Below are 22,588 nucleotides of genomic sequence, written 5' to 3'. Positions count from 1 at the left end.
CGGTTCGTGAACTATGCGGACATGGTTGAGTACTCACTCTGACCAATAACCAATAGCGGGATCTGGAGATCCATAATGGCTCCCACATATTCAACGATGACTTTAGTGATCGAATGAACCATTCACATACAATACCAATTCCCTTTGTCACGCGATATTTTACTTGTCCGAGGTTTGATCTTCGGTATCACTCTATACCTTGTTCAATCTCGTCTCCTGACAAGTACTCTTTACTCGTACCGTGGTATGTGGTCTCTTATGAACTTATTCATATGCTTGCAAGACATTAGATGACATTCCACCGAGAGGGCCCAGAGTATATCTATCCGTCATCGGGATGGACAAATCCCACTGTTGATCCATATGCCTCAACTCATACTTTCCGGATACTTAATCCCACCTTTATAACCACCCATTTACGCAGTGGCGTTTGGTGTAATCAAAGTACCTTTCCGGTATAAGTGATTTACATGATCTCATGGTCATAAGGACTAGGTAACTATGTATCGAAAGCTTATAGCAAATAACTTAATGACGAGATCTTATGCTACGCTTAATTGGGTGTGTCCATTACATTATTCATTCAATGATATAACCTTGTTATTAATAACATCCAATGTTCATGATTATGAAACTAATCATCCATTAATCAACAAGCTAGTTAAGAGGCATACTAGGGACTTCTTTGTTTGTCTACATATCACACATGTACTAATGTTTCGGTTAATACAATTATAGCATGATATATAAACATTTATCATAAAAATAAAGATATAAATAATAACCACTTTATTATTGCCTCTATTTGAGGTCCACAAAGGAGCTGGTCTTTGATGGCGCTCCTCCAGATCTTGGGACGTGGTTTCGTGCCTCCATCTCCCTGGCAACGGTGAAGGTGGGATATGATGGGTGTGGACTGTGCATAGAAGATCTTCGATGGTTATTTTGCATTTTTTACTTTCAGGGTCTTTTGTGTAAAAGTTTTGGGTGAGTTGTCTCTCTGGTATGTTCCAGAGCGAGTCTGCGTGTGTTTTACTTCAACTCTTTGAATTCAATGGAACACGAGATGCCTTGATAAAAAAGTCAAAGCAAAAAAAAAACTAGACGCCTCAATTCTCTACCCCACACCAAACACCTCTTGACATCCAAGTGAGAAGTGATTTGTATCTCAGTCCCCCCCGGGTCGGAAAGCACTTCATCTTCCTTGAGCTCCGCCATCCCTTCCACGAAGTTCCCCATTCGCTCCTTCTTCGTATCGGCTAGGGCCCTTGGTGTGCTCGTGGCCGCGCAGCTGTATAAGCACTACTAGGAATTCGCTTACCAACGGCGCACCAGAAAGTCCTACCGCCAGCGCCTACGCATTCACCGACGACCACCTCGCCGGTGGTAAGCTCTTATCGCCGACGCCTTCTAATTCGCCGATGATAACTGGCACTTATCGCCGCCGCCTTATGAAATTTGCCAGCGGTATATGTTACCACCAGCGCATAGGCCATTCGCTGGGGGAAACGGGAGTTATCGCCGGCGCTTACTTTCTCGCCAGGGGTAAAGATAAAAATTCGCCAGGGGTAATATTAACTGGATCCAAAATAAAAATCTTGAATTACACGGTATATACAACAGAATACACAATATATACATAGAATATACATGCAAATATCAGAATGACACATCATTAGCAAGATACACATCATTAGAAAGTACCCAAATGTTCATAACATGCATGCATGCATCAATAACATAGGTGTAGATAGTAGCTAGTCGACCATATGGTTCAAACTTTGTGACTCGAAGTAGTAAATATTACACAAATTGATATAAGTTCAGACCTAGCTAAACAATAATGACATGGTAGACTAGAGAGGCGGTAGCGGCAAACATCATCACGGCGAAGGGGGTCCTCCACATCTCTCTCCTCTGTCGCGCTCGAAAGTTGGCGTATCGATCATGTTGTTCTTTCTGGCTTTTAACACCTCAGCAGCCAAAGCCCGCTAATTATGTTGTGCCAACGCAACATGCAAATGTCGGTTTGTTCATGAGCATGAGAGGACATAGTAGGGTGGGAAGGTCATCGGCTCTAGTTTTGAATGCAAGTGGATTCCCTCTCGTTTCCTCTTCGGTTGCGATAAGCGTCTCGTTTCCTCTTCTGTCATGATAGATCTCTGGGAGGCTATGTCAGACATTCCTGGCAATGTAGCCGATATTGAAAACTTGCTGGCTCACTTGGAATACCAGCAAGGTACACGGTGCTGTTAGTTGGAGGATTTTTCGGGTTATCTGTGAGGCTGTGACTTCCCATGCCAGAGATGGTTCTCGTTACAATTTCGTGCCTGAAGTTTTTTTTTTTAAGAAAGTGGAAAAATATTTTCCACTATTCATTAATTAAGGAGAAGAGTCTTGACAAGACAAAGTTTCGCAATCAAAAGAAAAGAAACTAAGGGATTAGTCTCATGTTATTACAAAACTCAAACACTTCGCACCCGCATCCACCCATAGCTTTGCTTCGGTCTTGATGATGTCCAAGAGAATGGTAGTTGGAGTGGACTTGTTGTTGAACACCCTAGCATTTCGCTCATTCCAAATGGTCCAACTAACAAGCATGATTAGGGAGGCCAAAGTCTTAAGGTTGGCCGATGCATTGTTCAACATCTTCATCCACCAAACCTCAAGGGTGAGGTCGTCCGTCCACTCATGGGTGTGAATGGAGGGGATGCCAATCCAACATTTCACCATTCCTCAAAGGTGCTTGGAGTAGCGGCAATGGGAGAAGAGGTGAGCCCCCGTTTCTTGAGTTTGGTTGCAAAGCGGACAACGCCCGCAATTGGTCCTACCCCTCCTCGCGAGACGATCCGCCGTCCAAATTCTATTACCAACCAAGCAAAGAACTTAATCTTTCGAGGGGGGGGGGGAGCCTTCCACACAAGCTTGTTCATGTTGGTAGTCAAGGCGCCGAAGAATTGCGCATTTTAGGCTGCGGTCAAGGAGTATTCTCCACCCTCGGTGGTGTTCCATGTGATTATGTCCTCAAGAAGCTCATTCAGTTGTATGCATTGGAGATGCGTCCATAACCGGATGTACTCTTGAATATGTTGGACGGTGAGTTTTATGCACATCCTAATTTTTTTCACCCAAGCATGGTCCAACAACGCTTGGTTGACATTCCATCTCTTTCTTGTGGAAACTTCATAGATTAGAGGTGCAATATCTTTGGGTTTCGAACCATTGAGCCAAGAGGAGTCCCAAAATCTAGCAATCTTGCCATTCCCAATGGTGATAGTAGTGGAGGCATAGAAAAAGTCCATATCAACCTCATCACATGGGTTGCCCATGCCAACCCAAAGGTTGGTTGGGTGTCTCCATTCGAACCAAGGTCATCTCAAACGTAGAGCCCTCACAAATTTCTCAATGTGAAGAATTCCTAAGCCGCCAAGTCTCTTTGGCCTACAAACCGCCTCCCAATTTAACTTGCATTTGCCTCCCATAGAAATCCCCGGTCAATTTTGTTCATGGAAGATTTCGTGGCTGAAGTTGTTACAGCTCAACAAAATAAATTCCATGTTTGGTGTTCTAGTTTGGTTTTATGTAGGTTCCATCACTTGTGGTGTCAGCTTCCTCTCGTTGGAGCCTAGTATCTCTAAAAATCAATAACTCTGCATTTAAACCAGAAAGTTTGCTTATTTAGCTGAATAGCTATTCTACACGTATGTTCTAAGTCCAGGGCCGGTTCTACATTTTGTGAGGCCCTAGGGCAAAGTTAGCAATATGGCCCCCTATGTCTAATATATAGGTCTCTATTTTTCTTGCAAAATATTAAAAGTTAATATGCACCGGCACATTATTATTTGAGATGTCTATAAATAATTTTTAAGCACTAAAAAATATCATATTTTGCTATGAAGACTAAAAAAGTGGCACAATACAATAAGGGTGACTTCTTTTGGGCTGCTGCTTATGCATAAGCCAGCTTCTGGTTTTCGGTCCGGAAAAGCAGCGGTGGGGATAAACTCCAGAAACTGTGCCGGAGACTTCTTTTGGGCTTCTAGAATTTTTAGTTCATTTGGGTTCATGGAGGACTAGCACGAGGTCAGCGCCATTTGTAGACAAAAAGGTCGAGCTCGACGCTGGTTGGGGAGGTGGCCCTCGAGCTCGTCGTCGGCCGAGGGTGGACAGATGGTGAGGGAGGTGATTGTGGAGGTCGAGCTCGATGTCAACGTCGCATCTGGAGTAGAAGGCCGAGCTCGGATTGGGGAGGCCGATCTCGTCGTCAGTTGCGGGTGAACAGACGGCGAGGGTGGTGGTGGCCGTGGGGCGGCGAGGGCAGAGGCGGACGTGGGGCGGCGAGTGCAGAGGCGGACGTGGGGCGGCGAGGTCGGAGGCGGCCGTAGGGCACTGGAGCGAGGTCAGAGGAGGCCGTGGGGCGGCGGCGGAGGACGAGGTCGTGGGGCGACGGCGGACGCGGCCGTGGGGCGGCGAGGTCGGAGGCGGCCGTGGGGCGCGGCGGCGAGGTCGGAGGCGGCCGTGGGGCGCGGCGGCGGAGGACAAGGTAGTGGGGCGTACCTGTTCGCTCTCTATCGCAGAAGCTCGGGAAACGGAGGAGAAACACCTCACGAGCAGTTTCTCCCTATACACACGAATTGGGCTTCTCGGTGGAAATAAGCCGGGCTGAAGCTAGAGACTTATTTTGGGCTTCAGCGGTGTGCCACCTCGAAGCCGGCCAAGAAGCCCAAAAGAAGTCACCCTAAGTGGAATAGTATTTCTTGCTTAATTGATTACCTCACATAAGAACCAAATTCGAATGATTCCATTTTGCGATTGTCAATATTATCCCATGTTCTAGAATCATGTGTAGATAAAATATAATCATCTTGTTCATCACCATTTGGAGCACTAAAAAATATCATATTTTGCTATGAAGACTAAAAAAGTGGCACATTACAATAATTGGAATAGTATTTCCTGCTTAATTGATTACCTCAAATAAGAACCAAATTCGAATGATTCCATTTTGCGATTGTTCATCAACAAATTGGTCATCAAATTATCGCGAACCCCTCCCCAACCCCCTCACAGCAGCGGTATGAAAGTAGAGGCTAGATGTAATTGGTATCTTCTTGATATTAATATATTCCCTTTATCGAAAAAATCGCCATTTGGAGCATGAGACAAAGAAATCTCTTGTTTTCTTTTATTTTTTTTCGCGTCCCCAGATTTATGTTTTGGGGTTTTGCAACACCTAAAATTGGGAAAAAAATAAAAACATTATATAACAAGGTAGAACCCTAATCTAACATGTAACATGCGTGATGTTTTCCTGATTGGTTAAAGTTTCGAAGAGAACGATTATGGATGATAATACATACCATGGGTGGCGGCGAGACCGGCGCAGATGAAATCCTCTCAACGAGATTGATCAATTTCATAATTCCCATACACCAATTGAGTCAGGGACTCATGTTGATCTCCAGGTGGCCGAGGCAGTACATTAGGCAGTTAGGAAGACGGACGTCATTGTTCAATGTTGAGTTGAAGAGGAATCATCAGATCGATTGCTGCCATGTGCGTGCGTTTTAACCCAGAAAAATTCAGCCCAAGTAACACAGCTGCTGGGCAAGGTACAGAAGTGCGGGTCATGGGGCCCCTCCCAGCCATGGGCCCTAGGCTGTCGCCCAAGGTGGCCATGGGTCAGAGCCGGGCCTGCTCCTCTCTTATACAGGAGCAGCTGCTGATGATCATCTCGGCCGATGATCTCTGCAAATGTTTATTAGATTGCATGAAAAAGTTTGGCAGCTTAATTTAGTGTGTGTAAAATCCATTTGCAGATAGACAAATTTTATGGACATTGGTCAGAAGTCCGTGGTGCAGGTAGACAAATTTCAGTCTAGCTTTGGTACTCCAAGCTCATTTTGGAAGATAGCAGATTGTGTCGGCAATCTGAGTTTAGTGCACTTTTCTTACTGCATTCCCCTTGCATCTTTTAATAACTACGTAAGGAAACAACATTGCATCCATTAAACAAGGACGGGATATGGAGTACTACACAAGTGTTTGTGCTGGTCATAATTATTTTAGTTGGAATTTTCGGTAGGTTGAGTATTGGAGAGCCTCACAACTTTTTCTGTGCACCTCCGTCGGTTGAGTATTTCCTCTTCGGTGACGAATCACGATAAGCTTCCCGTTTCCACCTCCGTCGCGATAGAGCTGGGGAGGCAACGCAAGCTACGGAGCCATGTCGTCTTTCTCTGCACGATAGTTTTGGAGCCTCGATCATCTTTCTCTGCACGATGCGCGTTGTTAATTTCCTCTTCCGTCGTGATAGAGCTGGAGGCTGCGCAACCTCGGAGCATTGTCGCGGGATAACTCATGACGCAACCGCCACCGCCGGCGCCGATTGCGACGTTGCGCCTAGCCACGGCCGAAATCAGTAGGAACTCTGTTGCGACGTTGCGAGCACTCTACCTCGGCTATAAAAGGCCTTCGCTCGCTGCTTAATTTCTCCCTCCACTCGACCCTCTTTCTCTGCACACGAGGGTGGCGATGGCTCGCTGGTCGGTCGGTGCAGTCCTATCTCTGCTGGCCGTGGCCGCAGCTGTCGCCGCCGCCGCCGCGGAGGGTCCCGCCCCTGCCCCGTCGGTGGAGGAGTCCTCCGGCTACCAGAACTACCGCCACCAGGTGAGACTCTGTCTGCAGATTTGGATGCAGGAATCTCGTTACTTCCGAACTGTCTCTATGTAAATTCAATGTGTGCTACTGCTAACTCGATGTTGTGGTGTTCTTAATGCACGATCGGCCGGACCATGTGTGCCACGCCTACCAGATTCTGAAGAGGGGAGGACTGAAGGCGAAGAACATTTTGCTGTACGACGACATCGCAAAAGCCCATCAGAATCCAAGACCTGGAGTCATCATCAGTCCGGAGGGGAACACAGAGCCGCCGCTGCATGGCAGTGATCCTGTCGCAGCCCCGTCAGCAGAGGAAGAAGTCACGAGGTGGGCCGTGCTTGTTGCGGGCTCCTCCGGCTACCGTCTCCAGGTGAGACTCCATCGATGCTCCTTGTTCAATGATTGTTTTGCATTAAAAACGGAAAAGTGGTTTTGGTACATGGGCACCAGTGCTCTCGGCCACGTGGAGTTTTGTGCAGCGTCCATTTCCTGTATCAGTTCATCCATCTGCTTGCATTCTGACGGTACACAAACAGTTTATGTAGTGTATATCTCCATGTATAGCTCTAAGCGAGAAGTATTTTTTTAAGTGTCCATTTAATGCGACGCCAGCGTTGGTGTAGCTGTGCGAGTGGAGCAGCAACATGCTGCCAAGCGCCAGCATTGCACATCACATCACTGTCTTGAGTCTTAACATTCGGTCAGTCCTAGACAATTTCCCAGCTCAAGGTTGTGTCGTAGTCCGGTGCACAATATAAACAGTGTTTGTTATGCAAAATCACCTCCAATCATGTTTTATTTAATTATAAATACACTGTTAATCGTATCTTTTCTAATCAGTGGGAATTTTAATTTCTTGAAGATTACCCTCTGAATCAGCTAATGAAGTCAGCAGTTACTTCATTACCTGACTACTCTCTCCATCCACACACATAAGTGTGCGTCCTAGCTTTGAGCTTGGCCTTACATTTAATTATATTAACTAAACTATATTACATTTAATTAAACTTTTAGAAAAAATAGCAAAATTCTATCAGTGATTCATCTTAACATGTAGTTCCATAGTCTCGTAATTTTTAATTTTGTGTCACATATAAGGAAACTCAAAACAGAGGTCAAGCTGAACGTTGGTCTTTATTTGCAAGCACTCAGAATTTGTACTTTGAAGTTTCAAAAATCCAAAATAAGATTTTAGAGATAGTCAATGATGTATACTACAGTGGTATAAAATCTCTATACAAATTACTTGATGCATGACAGGCCGATGTGTGCCACGCCTACCATATTCTGAAGAGGGGAGGACCGGAGGAGATTGTCATGGTGTGTCTGTACGACGACATCGCCAAAGCCCATCAGAGCACAAGGCGTGGAGTCATCGTCAGGGAGCAGGGGAACACTGAGCCGCCGCTGATTGTGCTGGTGACGCAAGATGAGCATGACGCTGCTCCCGCCCCTGCCCCGTCGGTGGAGGGCTCGTCCGGCAACGAGAAGTACCGTCACCAGGTGAGATTCCGCTGGTGGCTTTGGATTCTTGAATCTCGATGCATCCTAACCGTGGGATGTTCCAAGCTAGTATTAATTTGCTCCAATATTCTTGACTCAAACTACAAGATCAGCCCCGTCCAAGTTCATTATCTAGTGTGAGTCATATGGAAAAGGAACTTACACTAGTAGAAAAACGCTCATCTATACCGGTTCCAGAGGGCCATTCGTACCGGTTTTGCAACCGGTACAAATTATTCGGCACTAAAGCCCCCCCCCTCTTTCGTACCGGTTGCTTACGAACCGGTATAAAACGGGCCTCCACGTGGGCCACCAGGAGAGCTCAGGGCTAAGGATCTTTGGTACCGGTTGGTAATACGAACCGGTACCAAAGGTTCCCCCGCGAGGAATTTTCCCAAATCTCTGCCGCGGCAGAGAATTGGCTTTTTAGGGTTTTGGAGAGGTTTAGGGATATCGGTTTGATTCATATCGCGTCGATGCACCAGAAACGCGTTTGGGTTTAGGTAGTACATGAAGATCAAGATGATGCATAGCAAGTTGGTGCATATAATATAACACACATGTTATTGCATGAGATCGCAAATTAAGTAGCACTATGCATGAAGATCGATCTTCATGCATAGTGGTGCTCTCCGAGGCGTACTCTATATATGTCTATTACATGTAGCATAGTGGTACTCTTCGAGTCAACGATATATGTAACATGTACATCTTCATTCATTGTGGTGCTCTGCGAGTGGTGGTATGACGTCCCGAAGGAAAAATCCCGCCAATTCCTCGCCTATTGCTATGAAGCGGTCATCAATTGAGAGCTTGTTCCGCTTTCTTGCCAACTATAAAAGAATAAGATACAAATGAATACATGAAACAACTATTACTGAAACTCAGCACAACTTATGATAACAAAACAAATTTGTGAAGATTGTTTTTGTACCTCTTTATTTCTTTCATTATTCGTTCTCTCGTTGACAATTCTGCGGATGTACTCGCAAACGAAGAATCCACGAGAGATCGGTCCCCGGAGGTTGTTGCGGGCATTTCTTTACAAGAATATAATTCAATCAAACAATAGTCAAGTATGATAATTGAAAGGTGTGTGGACCTAGGTAGTACTACTTACTTTCGCACGCCATCGCAGCTTCGGTGGCCATTCACGGGACGTATCTTCCTTGATGAAAGTTTGCCATACGCTGCTCGACAAAAGAAAAAGCATAAAAGAGTCATCAATTAGTTCAAAGCAGGAAATTAACGAAACAAACCGATAAGAATTAAAATTACCTTCTGAGCATTAAAAAACAAGACACGTATAGATCCTTTTCTTTGCTTAGTGAGTCCAAGACTTCAACTTCTCCAATTTCCAAATTGATGACGAGAAGAATAAAGTGAAACCTACGCACGTTTCAATATGTAGTCATTAGTTAAAATTTTGACATACGGTGAGCAAAATATAATGTGTTATAAGACAGTAAGACTCACTCGAAGTTGTAAGGCCAAAGTATTAGCTTTTTGTCACGTTGTCGCTTCAAAAACCTTAGCAAAGTCTGCGGTGTATCCTTGTTATAGAGGGGATCATCTATGGTTTTGACATGCATTGTGTTCGGGTCAATGAACCCAATGTACGTGATATCGTCCCTTTGCATTCGAGCATCTTCGATCTGCATAATATAGCGCACAAAAGATTATAATCTGCAGACAATGAACGACTTCTCAAATTAAATAAATAAATCACTTACAGACAATAGCAACTGATGATTGATTTGTCGAGGGCCCGGAGATTGTATAACTGAAAGAGTTCGGCGAAGTCAACGTTCACACAGTACTCCTGGAAGTAGTGCTCTTCCCTAACTCGCACCATGATAGTCTCGATCCCTTCCTTTGAGGCCTTAAGGTACCACGAATGCAAGTTACGCATACATGTTGGTACCTTCCTGAGATTCTCGACCAAATCTTTCCCTTGAACAAACTGATATGCTCGTTCAGCTAAGGCGTAATCAGTTGCGTCTTGTCGAGAACTTTGAACGGTCTTCCCGTCCAACACCTTGAGAGGGGCGACCGATTGAACGGGTTGTTGTCCGAGCTGGTAGACACTGTGTATCCCTTTTATCTCCCTGATACCCGATTTAACGGGTTTTGTCGCCTCGATCATCTTGTCATACGACCTTTCAATAGAACGCGCATAGTCAGATGGCGGCGATGGTACAGGGTCATATAGATTGTCAACGGTACGCACAACTTTCTCCCGATCTAGTGTCTTCTCGAAAGGTATCTACGGCACTTTCGGTGCAAAAAATTTCTTCACCTCGGCACGAACGGCCTCGCGTTTTCCTCTGGAGTTTTTTCCCAAGGTAACTTCTCGGGAGGCGGCGGTTGTTTCTCCTTTCTAGCTTTCTTCCTAGGCGGCGTACCGTTCCGCTTAACGGACGCTGTCTTACGCGGAGGACCTCGCGATGGTGGACACACGCCGGGGTCCCTCTCGAGGTAGGTGTGGACTTGGCTGCTCACCGGGACTGCCACCGGGGAGGAGTCGATGGCATTTGCTGCTCATGTGTAGGAGTCGGTGGCCTTTGCAAAAGGACGACGTACTTCTTCGGCCATAGGGCGAAACCGTGCTTGACATCGCCGGTGTCCTCTCATCTTCACCTCTAGGAATATCAAGCTCCACTTTTTCAAACCCCGAAACAACTTCATCCACCCCGACACGAACACAACCAGGTGGAATGGGCATATGATGGTGCATTGCTCCATCTTCACTTGGGTACACATAGCCGACCGCCACCTTAACGTACGCGGTCCTGATTAACATATGTAGCTCGCAATCTGTCTTCTCCGTGACATAATCCACGGGGTAGCTTCCTCCACATCCGTCAAGATGCGAGGAACCGACAACGCTTCTTCGCTGAGATGGGGCAGCATCGGCTTGTGGATCCCTGTAGAAACAGCGGCTGATCGGGTGCCCTCTCGATTTCTCTCAAGAGCCTCCACCCTAGATAACAACTCCGTTACAATGTCGGCGTCCTTCTTCTTCTTTCGCGAACGGCTTCTATAAGTGTCGGCGCTGTCCGGCCATGCTTCCTTCATGGTGAGACACAGGCGAGCTCGTACCCGTCCAACATGTTCGGGGTTCCCCAGAGCGAGTGTCGGCTCGTCATTCTCTCGATCGGGAATGTACTCTCCCTTTCGACCTTTTCAATTGCATCTACAAGCTTCGGTACAATTGCCTCAATTTTTTCCTTCCATTTTCCCTTCGCAACGATCAACCCCTGTCTTTGGGTCCAACCTGCCCCATGAGCGAACAACCAGAACTTGGACCGTTCGGGCCAGTCCCATGTCTGTGGAGTGATTCCATGATCCATCAGTTTATTCTCAAACGCTGTCCACTTCGGAATGGCACTCTTGTAGCCACCTGACCCCAAATGATGCGGAAGTTTCTTCTTTGCAGCATTTTCGGTATTTTTCTTCGATCGGGACACAAACTTAGACGATTTCTTATACTCCTTAAATGCGGCCCGGTGATCTTTTATCTTCACTAGATTTTCGGTATTATCATCGAATACTGGATCTTCATTCTTATATTTGTCCCATAAATTTTTCTTGAAGCTCTGGAATTGTATGGCCATCTTCTTCCATGTCCATTCCTTGACTTTATCCTTCGGCCTTCCGTCATGTCTTCCGGTAGGCTGAACTTTGTCGATGGCGTTTCCCAAAGAAATATTTTCATGCAGTCCTTGACATAAGAAGCACCACTCTCCGGGTTCTTCGGCTTATGCCACTCTTGAATGCTGATCGGTACATGGTCCCTAACAATAACTCCGGATTGACTTGTAAATTTGCGGCAAAACTCCTTGGGCTCCACTTTGGTTCACCATTAGCCTTGAATGCCGTGAGGGCTAACCTGCCCTCGCCCTTTAGCACCAGCGTCGGGCCTCGTTTTGTTCTAACAGACTTGCTCGATGATCCGAAGGCTAAAAGAAAAAATTATTCGTTAATAAGTGCAATACAAATAAATGAATGCATCTAGGGATGAACACAGACTAATTGATACATAGATATACACCTCGCCGGAGTTTGTGATGGACACTTCATTGTCTTTTCTAACTTGTTCAGACTCAAGTCCCTCGCCAAAATCATTCAGAAAGTCGGGGTACTCGTTGTCATCTCCATCGTCGGGTTCGGACCACGGGCACTCTCATAGATCAATCGCTGCACCGCTTCTTCCCCCTCCTCATCTCGGACGAAGGTGCCGTCCTCCATACCTCAATGTCACTGCAAAATTAAGAAAGCAATTAATAGCATAATCATGTGAAATACAAACACATATGCCCTCCTTTTGAAATGAATATGCCAAACAAAAACACAATCATGCCCTTAAGAAAACTTAGTTGTGGTACTTTCTATCTATCCAGATTTCACCTTGTGATGTTCATATGTTTATGTACTCGGCGCTCCTCCTCTCGCTCTTCTCTCTATGACACGGCGGCACCGCCACGGACTCGCACCGCTACATACCCTAACCCTAACACTCGGCGCTCCTCCTCTCGCTCTTCTCTCTATGTCGCGGCGGTTTGTGAATATTCCAAAATTTGGGGAAATCTAAAATTTGTTTCAAAGTTGCCACTTTGCATGCTTATATTAAGAGTTTGACTTTGAATCAGCAAGGTTGACTTTAACCAAGTTGTTCACTTTTATGAGTACTATTGATCTGGGGCAGGGCAGCGGCACGGCACGGCAGCGCAGGGCGAGGGCACGGCAGCGAGGCGGGGGCACGAAGCGAGTGGCACGGGCAGGGCACGGCGGCAGCGGCAGCGGCACAACGGGGCAGCAGCGGGGGCAGGGCACGGGCAGGGCACGGCAGCGGCAGGGGGCAGGGCACGGGCAGTGGCACGGCAGGGCACGGCAGCGGCGAAGGGGCAGGGGCACGGCACGGGCAGGGCAGCAGCGGCAGCGGCGGCACGGCACGGCACGGGCGTGGCAGCGGCAGCGGCGGCACGGGCAGAACACGGGCAGGGCACGGCACGGCAGGGCACGGCACGGCAGGGCACGGCACGGCAGCGGCGGCACACGGGCGCACGGCAGCGGCAGCGGCACGGGCAGCACGGGCGGTGCACGGGCGGGGGCACGGGCAGTGGCACGGGCAGGGCACGGCAAGCGGCGGCAGCGGCGGCACGGGCGGGGCACGGCACGGCAGGGCACGGCACGGCAACGGCAGCGGCAGCGGCACGGCACGCGAGGGCACGGCAGCGGCAGCGGCAGGGGCGAGGGCATGGGCGTGGGCGTCTGCGGCATTTCGTCGAACACCCTAAGGGTGGTGTCGACGGCCGCAGAGTGCGGCTTGGCGTCGTCGGCGTGGGCGTCTGCGAGCGTCGGAACGGCGGAGCGTGCTTGAGGCGGCGATCGGGGCACGGCGGGCGTGGTGAGGCGAAGTCGGCGGCGCCGACGCCGGATGTGCGACGCGCGTGCGAGCGGGGGAGGAAGAAGGCCGGGGAGGGAGCGGCGGACTTACTGCGGGCGCGGCGGCAGCGACGGCGACCGCGTGGCTGCGGACGGCGCGGCGTGGCTCGGATGGCGGCGCGGCGTGGCTCCGATGGCGGCGCGCGTGGGTGCGCGGCGGTGCGGCGTGGGTGCGAACGGCGCGCGGCACGGCTAAGTGTGAGAATGGAGAAGAAGATGGCCGCGCGGCTAAGTGTTTTACAGGGAAAAACCTTTGGTACCGGTTGGTACCACCAACCGTCTGAAAGGCCTTTCGTACCGGTTGGTGGTACCAACCGGTACCAAAGGTTTTTTTTTGTTTTTTGTTTTTCTTTTTCTGTTTTCTTTTCTTTGCTGTTTCTTTTCTTTTTCTTTTCTGTTTCTGTTTCTTTTTCTGTTTCTTTGCTGTTTCTTTTCTTTTTTTATTTTCTTTTCTATTTCTTTTCTATTTCTTTTTTCTGTTGCTTTTCTATTTATTTTCTTTTCTGTTTCTTTTCTATTTATTTTTTCTATTGCTTTTCTATTTATTTTCTTTTCTCGTTGCTTTTCTTTTTCTGTTTCTTTTATTTTTTTATTTTCTTTTCTATTTCTTTTCTATTTCTTTTTTTCTGTTGCTTTTCTATTTATTTTTTTTTCTGTTTCTTTTCTATTTTATTTTTTCTATTGCTTTTCTATTTATTTTCTTTTCTGTTGCTTTTCTTTTTCTGTTTCTTTTCTTTTTTATTTTCCTTTCTATTTCTTTTCTATTTCTTTTTTCTGTTGCTTTTCTATTTATTTTCTTTTCTGTTTCTTTTCTATTTATTTTTTCTATTGCTTTTCTATTTATTTTCTTTTCTATTTATTGTTTCTATTTCTTTCTTTACACTCCCGCCACGACGCCGTTCGCGCGGGAAAGTTTCCCGCCTCGACGTCGCGCAGGAAACTTTCCCGCCACGACGTCGCGCAGGAAACTTTCCCGCCACGACGCCGCGCGTGGGAGAAAAAAGGCGAGAAAGAAAGGGCGGGAATAAATTTTTATTACGATTGAACTCGAATTAAAAGTACATAGCTTAACCGAAAATTAAAGATACATGGCCAAATTCTCTTGTTGGAGTCATTCGGTCATACTCGTGCCTAGCCCTGTAGTAGTCGCCACCGTAGTCGTCGTAGTCGCCGTCATCATCGTCGGCGGCATCGGGGTCGCGGTACTCTCCGGTCGGCGGGTGAGCACGCGTGGGGCTGGGACCGAGGGTAGCGCAGCGGGGGCCACGGTAGGCCATGACGCCCTGGAGAGTTCGGCCGCGCCACCACGGCCGACGGCCGGCCTCGTTGAAGTTCGAAGGAGGCGGACCGCCCTCCTCATGCTCGGAAAGCGCCCTCTCACGCCGATTGATGAAGAAGCTTTCCCAAGTCGGGCTGTAGTCGGGATGCCACTGGGGATTCCTCCGCTGCTCTGGCGTGAGCTCGAAGTAGTAGTGGTTCGTGATGGCCATCTCGCGCGCGACACCTAGAGGGACTGGAGGGACCGGTACGCCTCCGACGCTTAGCAACCAGCCGGTCGGGACGCGGTAGCCCGGCGGGCAGGGGTAGTTCGAGGCGCAAGCGCCTCCGCCTCCCGGGGGTTAGAGATGCGATGGAAGCCATGGGAGAGAATGATGAGGTTTGCGAGATATGAGTCTAGATGTGATATGTAAATGGTGGCCAAGCCTACATATATATAGTGAAAAAATGGCGGGAAGACAAAGGCGGGAACCGGTGGAAAGCGTGGGAAGAAAATAGGCGGGAAGACGAGAGGCAAACCTTTAGTACCGGTTGGTGGGTGCAACCGGTACTAAAGCTGTCGGCGAGATAAGGACGCCCTGTCGGTGGGATAAGGACGCGTGGGTAACCTTTAGTACCGGTTGGTGGGTGCAACCGGTACTAAAGCTGTCGGCGAGATAAGGACGCCCTGTCGGTGGGATAAGGACGCGTGGGTAACCTTTAGTACCGGTTGGTAGGTGCAACCGGTACTAAAGCTGTCGGCGAGATAAGGACGCCCTGCTCGATGAGATAAAGTATGTAGCGCACGACGCCCGTCGGTGGGATAAGGACGCGTGGGTAACCTTTAGTACCGGTTCGTGTCTCGCAACCGGTACTAAAGCTGTCGGCAGGATAAGGACGCTGCCTATAAAAGGAGCATCGATAGACCATGGGAAGCAGCTCAACAAGCCAACATGGATGGAGAGTTTCATCACCATGGATGGAAGAAAGGGTTGGGAAATCTCCGTGGCGGAACTTGTCGAAGATGCCCTTGGTGCACACGCCCTATGGCATCTTCGGAAGTTCCGCCTCGGAAAAATTTCCCTGCAAGCCCGTGGAAGACGCCATCTCCTCTAACAATGTTGGGGAAAGGGTTGGGAAATCTCCGTGGCGGAACTTGTCGAAGATGCCCTTGGTGCACACGCCCTATGGCATCTTCGGAAGTTCCGCCTCGGAAAAATTTCCTGCAAGCCCGTGGAAGACTCCATCTCCTCTAACAATGTTGCGGAAAGGGTTGGGAAATCACCGTGGCGGAACTTCTCGAATATGCCCTTGGTGCACATGCCCTATATATGGCATATTCGGAAGTTCCGCCTTGGAAAAATTTCCGCAAGCCCGTGGAAGACTCCATCTCCTCTAACAATGTTGGGGAAAGGGTTGGGAAATCTCCGTGGCGGAACTTGTCGAAGATGCCCTTGGTGCACACGCCCTATGGCATCTTCGGAAGTTCCGCCTCGGAAAAATTTCCCTGCAAGCCCGTGACTTAACTAGTAAAACAAGCCAACCATCTCCATTGTTAATATCTTACATACAGTAACATCATTACACAAAAGTGATTTCCATATTGAGATACACAAGTTATACTCCATCTCCTCTAGTCTTCGAGTTTTCTTCGCCCGTTTCCCTTTCTTCTTCTTGCGACGCAACCATGGACAATCTTCATTGTTTAAGATGATGCTTGGGTCAATTTTTACCTTGAAGGGTGGAATATCGCCAAACTTATTATAATCTTCTGACATGTCTGTCTTGTCCTCTACTCCCACGATGTTTCTTTTTCCTGAAAGAACTATGTGCCGCTTTGGCTCATCGTATGATGTGTCCTCTTGCCTTTCTTTTCTTTTTTTCGGTTTGCTAGACATATCCTTCACATAAAAAACCTGAGCCACTTCACCGGCTAGGACGAATGGTTCGGTGTCGTACCCAAGATTCTTGAAATCCACCGTAGTCATTCCGCATCGCGGGTCTACACGTACCCCGTCTTTCGGGTTGAACCATTTACACCGGAACAAAGGGACCTTGAAATTAGGTCCATAGTCAAGTTCCCATATCTCCTCTATGTACCCATAATATGTGACCTTGTTCCCATTGCCATCTTACGCATCAAAGCGGACACCACTGTTTTGGTTGGTGCTCTTTTTGTCTTGGGCGAAAGTGTAAAATGTGTTCCCATTAATCTCGTACCCTTGAAAAGTCGATATAGTAGAAGATGGTTGCTTGGCCAACAAGTACAGCTGCTCGTCATCGGTGACATTCATGAGACGTGTTTGCAACCAACCGCCGAAAGTCTTCATGTGTTCTCCATCAATCCAATCTTCACGTTGCTCCGGGTATTTAGAGCGTAAGATCTCCTTGTGTTCCTCTTTGTACGGAGCCACCCAGATGGAATTAAGTAGAAGCGTGTAGTGTGCTTGAGTGAAAGAATGTCCGTCCATACACGTTGCTGATTTCTTTCCTAGCGTGCCTTTTCCACGCAGTCTCCCCTCATAGCGCGATTCGGGAACACCGATCGGCTTAAGGTCGGGAATAAAGTCAACACAAAACTCAATGACCTCCTCTGTTCCATAGCCCTTGGAGATGCTTCCTTACGGCCTAGCACGGTTATGAACGTACTTCTTTAAGACTCCCATGAATCTCTCAAAGGGGAACATGTTGTGTAGAAATACGGGACCGAGAACGCCAATCTCTTCGACCGGGTGAACTAGGAGATGTGTCATAATATTGAAGAAGGATGGTGGGAACACCAACTCGAAGCTGACTAGACATTGGACCACATCCTTCAGTAAATTTTGTAGAGTAAGTGGATTGATCACCTTCGAGAAATTGCATTGAGGAACGCACATAGCTTCACAATGGGTACTCGAACATTTTCCCGTGAAGCCCCCTCAATGCAACCGGAAGTAATTGTGTCATAATCACGTGGCAGTCATGAGACTTTAGGTTTTGAAACTTTTTCTCCGACATGTTTATTATTCCCTTTATATTCGACGAGAAGCCAGACGGGACCTTGATGCTACTCGGGACTTCAAAAAAGATCTCCTTCTCCTCTTTGGTAAGAGCATAGCTGGCAGGACCTTGATACTTCTCTGGATTCGGGTTGTTTCCTTCGTGGATACTTTGCTGGTCTGCCGTGCATCCGGTGTATCTTTTGTCTTCCCATACACGCCCAAGAAGTTTAGCGAGTTCACGCAAAGATTTTTCGTCACGTGCATCACGTCGATTGCGAGTGAACCTCTAAGAATTTCCGATGGGGTAGCTCCCAAAATATCGACTTCTTCTTCCACATGGGTACGTGTCCGTCAACATCATGCGGAGCAGTTGTCCGCCGGGACCCTTTCCAAAGATCACTTCTAAATCCTTGACCATATCATATATAACTTCCCCATTAGGGCGGGTAGGCTTGGTTCGGTTATCTGCCTCACCTCCGAAATGCTTTCCTCTCTTTCTTACGTGATGTTGTTTTGGAAGAAATCGACGATGCCCGGTACACATTCTTGTTTCCCAAATAAATACTATCAGTCTCACCTAAAGCAGTGTGTGCATGCATTGTATCCCTTGTTTGACTGCCCTGAACTGTTACCAAGAGCAGGCCAATCATTGATGGTGACAAATTACAACGCTCGTAGGTTATATTCCTTTTGTTCGTGCTCAGCCCACACGGGGACACCTTCGTCACGCCCCAACTCTAATAGTTCTTCAACCAATGGCCTCGGGTACACATCAATGTCGTTGCCGGGTTGCTTCGGGCCCTGGATGAGCACGGCATCATAATGAACTTCCGCTTCATGCACAACCAAGGAGGAAGGTTATAGATACATAGAGTCAACGGCCAGTGCTATGGTGGAGCTCTGCTCCCCGAAAGGATTAAAGCCATCTCGTACTTAGACCAAATCTTAAGTTCCTTGCGTCATCCGAAAATGACTTGAACTCTCTGTCGATTTTTCTCCACTGCGACCCGTCAGCGGGGTGTCTCAGCATCACATCTTTCTTACGGTCCTCTTTGTGCCATCGCAACAACTTGGCATGCTCTTTATTCTGGAACAAACGTTTCAACCGTGGTATTATAGGAGCATACCACATCACCTTCGCAGGAACCCTCTTCCTGGGGGTGGACTCACCCTCAACATCGCCAGGGTCATCTCGCCTGATCTTATACCTCAATGCACTACATACCGGGCATGCATTCAAATTCTCGTACTCCCGCGGTAGAGGATGCGGTCATTGATGCATGCATGTATCTTCTCGCACCTCTAATCCTAGAGGGCAGACAACCTTCTTTGCTTCGTACGTGCTAGAGGGCAACACGTTCTCCCCTGGAAGCATCTTCTTTATTATTTTCAGCAACTTTTCAAATCCCTTGTCAGAAGTACCATTCTCTGCCTTCCACTGCAGCAATTCCAGCGTGGTACCCAGCTTTTTCTGACCATTTTCGCAATTTGGGTACAACAGTTTGTTGTGATCCTCTAACATTTTCTCCAACTTCAACCTCTCCTTTTCATTTCCGCAGTTCATCTTCGCATCAAGAATGGCCCGACCCAAATCGTCATCCGGGTCATCAAAAATCGGCTCATCGAAAATGAGCTCTTCTTCACCTTCGTCTTCCCCCATTCTCCGACCACCGTCTTCAGTGAATAAGCTGGGATAGTTGTCACTATCCTCTTCTTCTTCGTTGTCTTCCAATATAACCCCTCTTTCTCCGTGCTTGGTCCAACAATTATAGCTGGGCATGAAACCATTCTCCAAGCAGGTGGACGTGAAGGGTCTTCGAGGTAGAGTAATCCTTCATATTCTTACAGGAACTACATGGACAATACATGAAACCATTCGATTGCTGTTTGCCTCAGCCACGTTGAGAAAATAATGCATGCCGATAATGAACTCGGGATGGCACCGGTCACCGTACATCCATTGTCGACTCATCTGCATTTTATATGTATATCAAAAATCATTAAGTACACAACATCATGGATATATGAGTGACCAACTTAATTAATATTCAAGTTCATCACATAAAACTAATTGTTTTTTATAAAAAAGAAGAGGGGCTCACCGAGGTGGTACCGTGCCGGCTAGGGGACGACGCTAGCGATCGACGGCGGTGAGGACGGGGATGATACTAATTAAAACCTACAAAACATACCATAATTTCAGCTCAAATTGCATATAAAAAAATAAAATCACTGACTTAGGCATTTCATCGAACACCTTGATTGCACTACAAAAATAGTACGAGTTAAAACTACCAAAGAACTGAGCTAAATTAGGAACGCCGGAAGGAAGGATGATATTGCTAACCCTTGGATAGATGTATGCCGTTAATCTTGTTAAAATGGTGGAGAAAAATAAAGATTATTGAAGTGTAAGAGGTGGAGAAAAATTTAGAGTGTGAGGAAGAAGAGAAAAATGAGAGCCAGCAGGGGGCTCGGGACGATCTGGGCGATTTTGATATGGCTGGGTACCCTTTGGTACCGGTTCGTGTTACGAACCGGTACCAAAGGTCCAGCCCGGGCCCCACCACGCGTTTTAATTTTGGCCGAAGACCTTTCGTACCGGTTCCTAACACGAACCGGTACGAAAGCTCCTAACGAACCGGTATTAAATCTCCTCGCCCGCCAGAGCCAATCAACCGGTATAGATGACCCCATTGGTACCGGTTCGTAAGGGAACCGGTACCAATGGCTTAGATGGATGAGAGGTTTTCTACTAGTGTTACAGTAGTTTAGATGAGGGCCATTCGGGATAAATTGTTTTGTAGATTCTCATAATGACCGAATGCTTTGGTCGCTGAACAACTCGATCTATGTGTGCTCATCGTTCTGTTGTTCTTGATGCATGTGCTAGGCCTACCAGATTCTGCTGCTGACGCAAGATGAGCATGACGGTGCTCCCGCCCCTGCCCCTGCCCCTGCCCCGTCCGTGGAGGACGACTCCTTGGGCGACGAGAACTACCACCACCAGGTGAAACTCTGTCCGCTGCCTGAATTCTATTCTATGGGTGCTTCCTCAACGTTGCGGTGTTTTTGATGCACGACATATGCCACGGCCACGCCTAGCAGATTTTGAAGAGGGGAGGATTGAAGGAGGGGGTCACGGGGTGGGCCGTGCTTGTTGCGGGCTCCTCCGGCTACAAGAACTATGGTCACCAGGTGAGACCCCGATGTTCTCTAGTGTATGTATGGGCTTTCCGATGCATCCCGAATGGCTCACGCGCCATAATGACCCAATGCTTTGGTCGCTTAACAACTCTATCTGTGCTCATCGTTCTGTTGTTCTGCTAGGCCGCCGATGAGTGCCATGCCTACCAGATTCTGAAGAGGGGAGGAACAAATAATGAGGAAAGCATCTTGCTGTGCATGGACGACACCATCGCCAAAAACTCTCAGGACCCAAGAGTGCCATCGGCGGAGGAAGGGGCCACGACCAAGAGGGCCGAGCTCGTTGCGGGCTCCTACGATCGTCGCCAGGTGAGACTCCCTCTTCGCCTCTTCGGCTTTGGATGCTTTAATCTTGTTACTTGGGAACTATAGAAGGTGACTAAATGCTGCTCTGATTTCGGGCCATTTGGGATAACTTGTTTTCTAGATTATGCTCTCATAATTAATGACTAAATGCTGCTCTGATCTGTATATAAATTTGACGATCACTAGCCATTTTATATAGGTTTATATACCTACACTAATGTCCCCTTCCCTCTTCTCCCTTCCCCTTCTCGTTAAACTTCCAGGCAACGAAGACGAGAGCCGAGAAAGTGGCGGACCATAGCGATGGCTTTGACATGAAGGGCCTAACTATTGCTGGATGCTTAGTGGTAGGAGGGGCACTACTCGCTTTAGTTATAGTTTTCCTCTATAGGGTTTACCGCTTCTTCACACTTGAGATAGTACTTCGACGGCGAAACCTCCCCTTCGGCCTTTACCCGCCGAAGGGGGCGGCTTACCAAGCCGGGGACGTGCATACCATTTGCATGGTATGCCTTTCCCGGTTCACCTGGTGTGCCCGCATCGCCGTCCTTCCAGCGTGCGGGCACATCTTCCACCGCCGCTGCCTCAGGGTGTTGGCGGCCCAGGAGAGCCCCCGCTGCCCAATGTGCAGGGCAGCGGTGGCTTGATAGTTTATTTTATGCCGCTATGTGATGATTTGTATTTACTGTGGCTCGATTGTTTATTTTATGCCGCTATGTGACGATTTGTATTTATTGTGATACATATATATATATATATATATATTTACTATTGAAGTTGGTGGTGATGATTTATGCATTGGATGGCCTAAAACAGCTTTGTGATTTGCCCTAAAAAAGAACTCTTCAAGTTTTCTTTGCTGGGCCACGGTTCTGGGGAGCCCATTTCAGGGTTGAGTTGTTTCCTTGGCTGGTGTGGTTCAGGGGCTCCTATTCATCGCTTTATGCGATGGCCACGTTCGGGTCCGTGTCGGGATTGCTCCCAGGAAGATGATGGGCTTGGCCCATTTAATATAGCCATCCAATAAATGAGATGGGATCTGCTTCACTCAGTTTTTTCAAAATCTAAACAAAATTTAAAACGGAACAAAATTCAAATCGAACAAAATTAAAAACTGAACATTTAAAAACAAAGAATTTTATATCAAACAAAATTCATATTTGAACAAAATTCAAATTTGAACAAATTACAAATTTAAACGAATTACAAATTTGAACAAATTA

The 22,588-nt window shown here is 47.6% G+C and overlaps 1 protein-coding gene and 1 long non-coding RNA gene across 2 annotated transcripts; one reads left to right on the top strand and one right to left on the bottom strand.

The window, feature by feature from the left end:
• The first annotated feature begins 6,290 nt into the window (after positions 1 to 6,290).
• Positions 6,291 to 22,163, top strand: LOC127327330 (uncharacterized). The gene is made up of 7 exons (XM_051354107.2): positions 6,291 to 6,669; positions 6,815 to 7,030; positions 7,921 to 8,163; positions 20,746 to 20,862; positions 20,961 to 21,050; positions 21,183 to 21,368; positions 21,629 to 22,163. Exons 1-7 carry the CDS (start codon positions 6,535 to 6,537, stop codon positions 22,010 to 22,012), a joined length of 1,371 nt encoding a protein of 456 aa, XP_051210067.1. The 5' UTR covers positions 6,291 to 6,534; the 3' UTR covers positions 22,013 to 22,163.
• Positions 9,173 to 9,753, bottom strand: LOC127327331 (uncharacterized). The gene is made up of 4 exons (XR_011750860.1): positions 9,640 to 9,753; positions 9,442 to 9,552; positions 9,284 to 9,353; positions 9,173 to 9,203 (listed from the first exon to the last, which is right to left on the bottom strand). It is a non-coding gene; the product is annotated as an uncharacterized lncRNA (long non-coding RNA).
• Positions 22,164 to 22,588: the final 425 nt, after the last annotated feature.

This window comes from Lolium perenne, chromosome 1 (genome assembly GCF_019359855.2).
Source record: "Lolium perenne isolate Kyuss_39 chromosome 1, Kyuss_2.0, whole genome shotgun sequence".
Taxonomy (NCBI): Eukaryota; Viridiplantae; Streptophyta; class Magnoliopsida; order Poales; family Poaceae; genus Lolium; species Lolium perenne.
The sequence above is the reverse complement of the archived record's forward strand: the minus strand, read 5'-3'. Positions and strand labels throughout refer to the sequence as shown.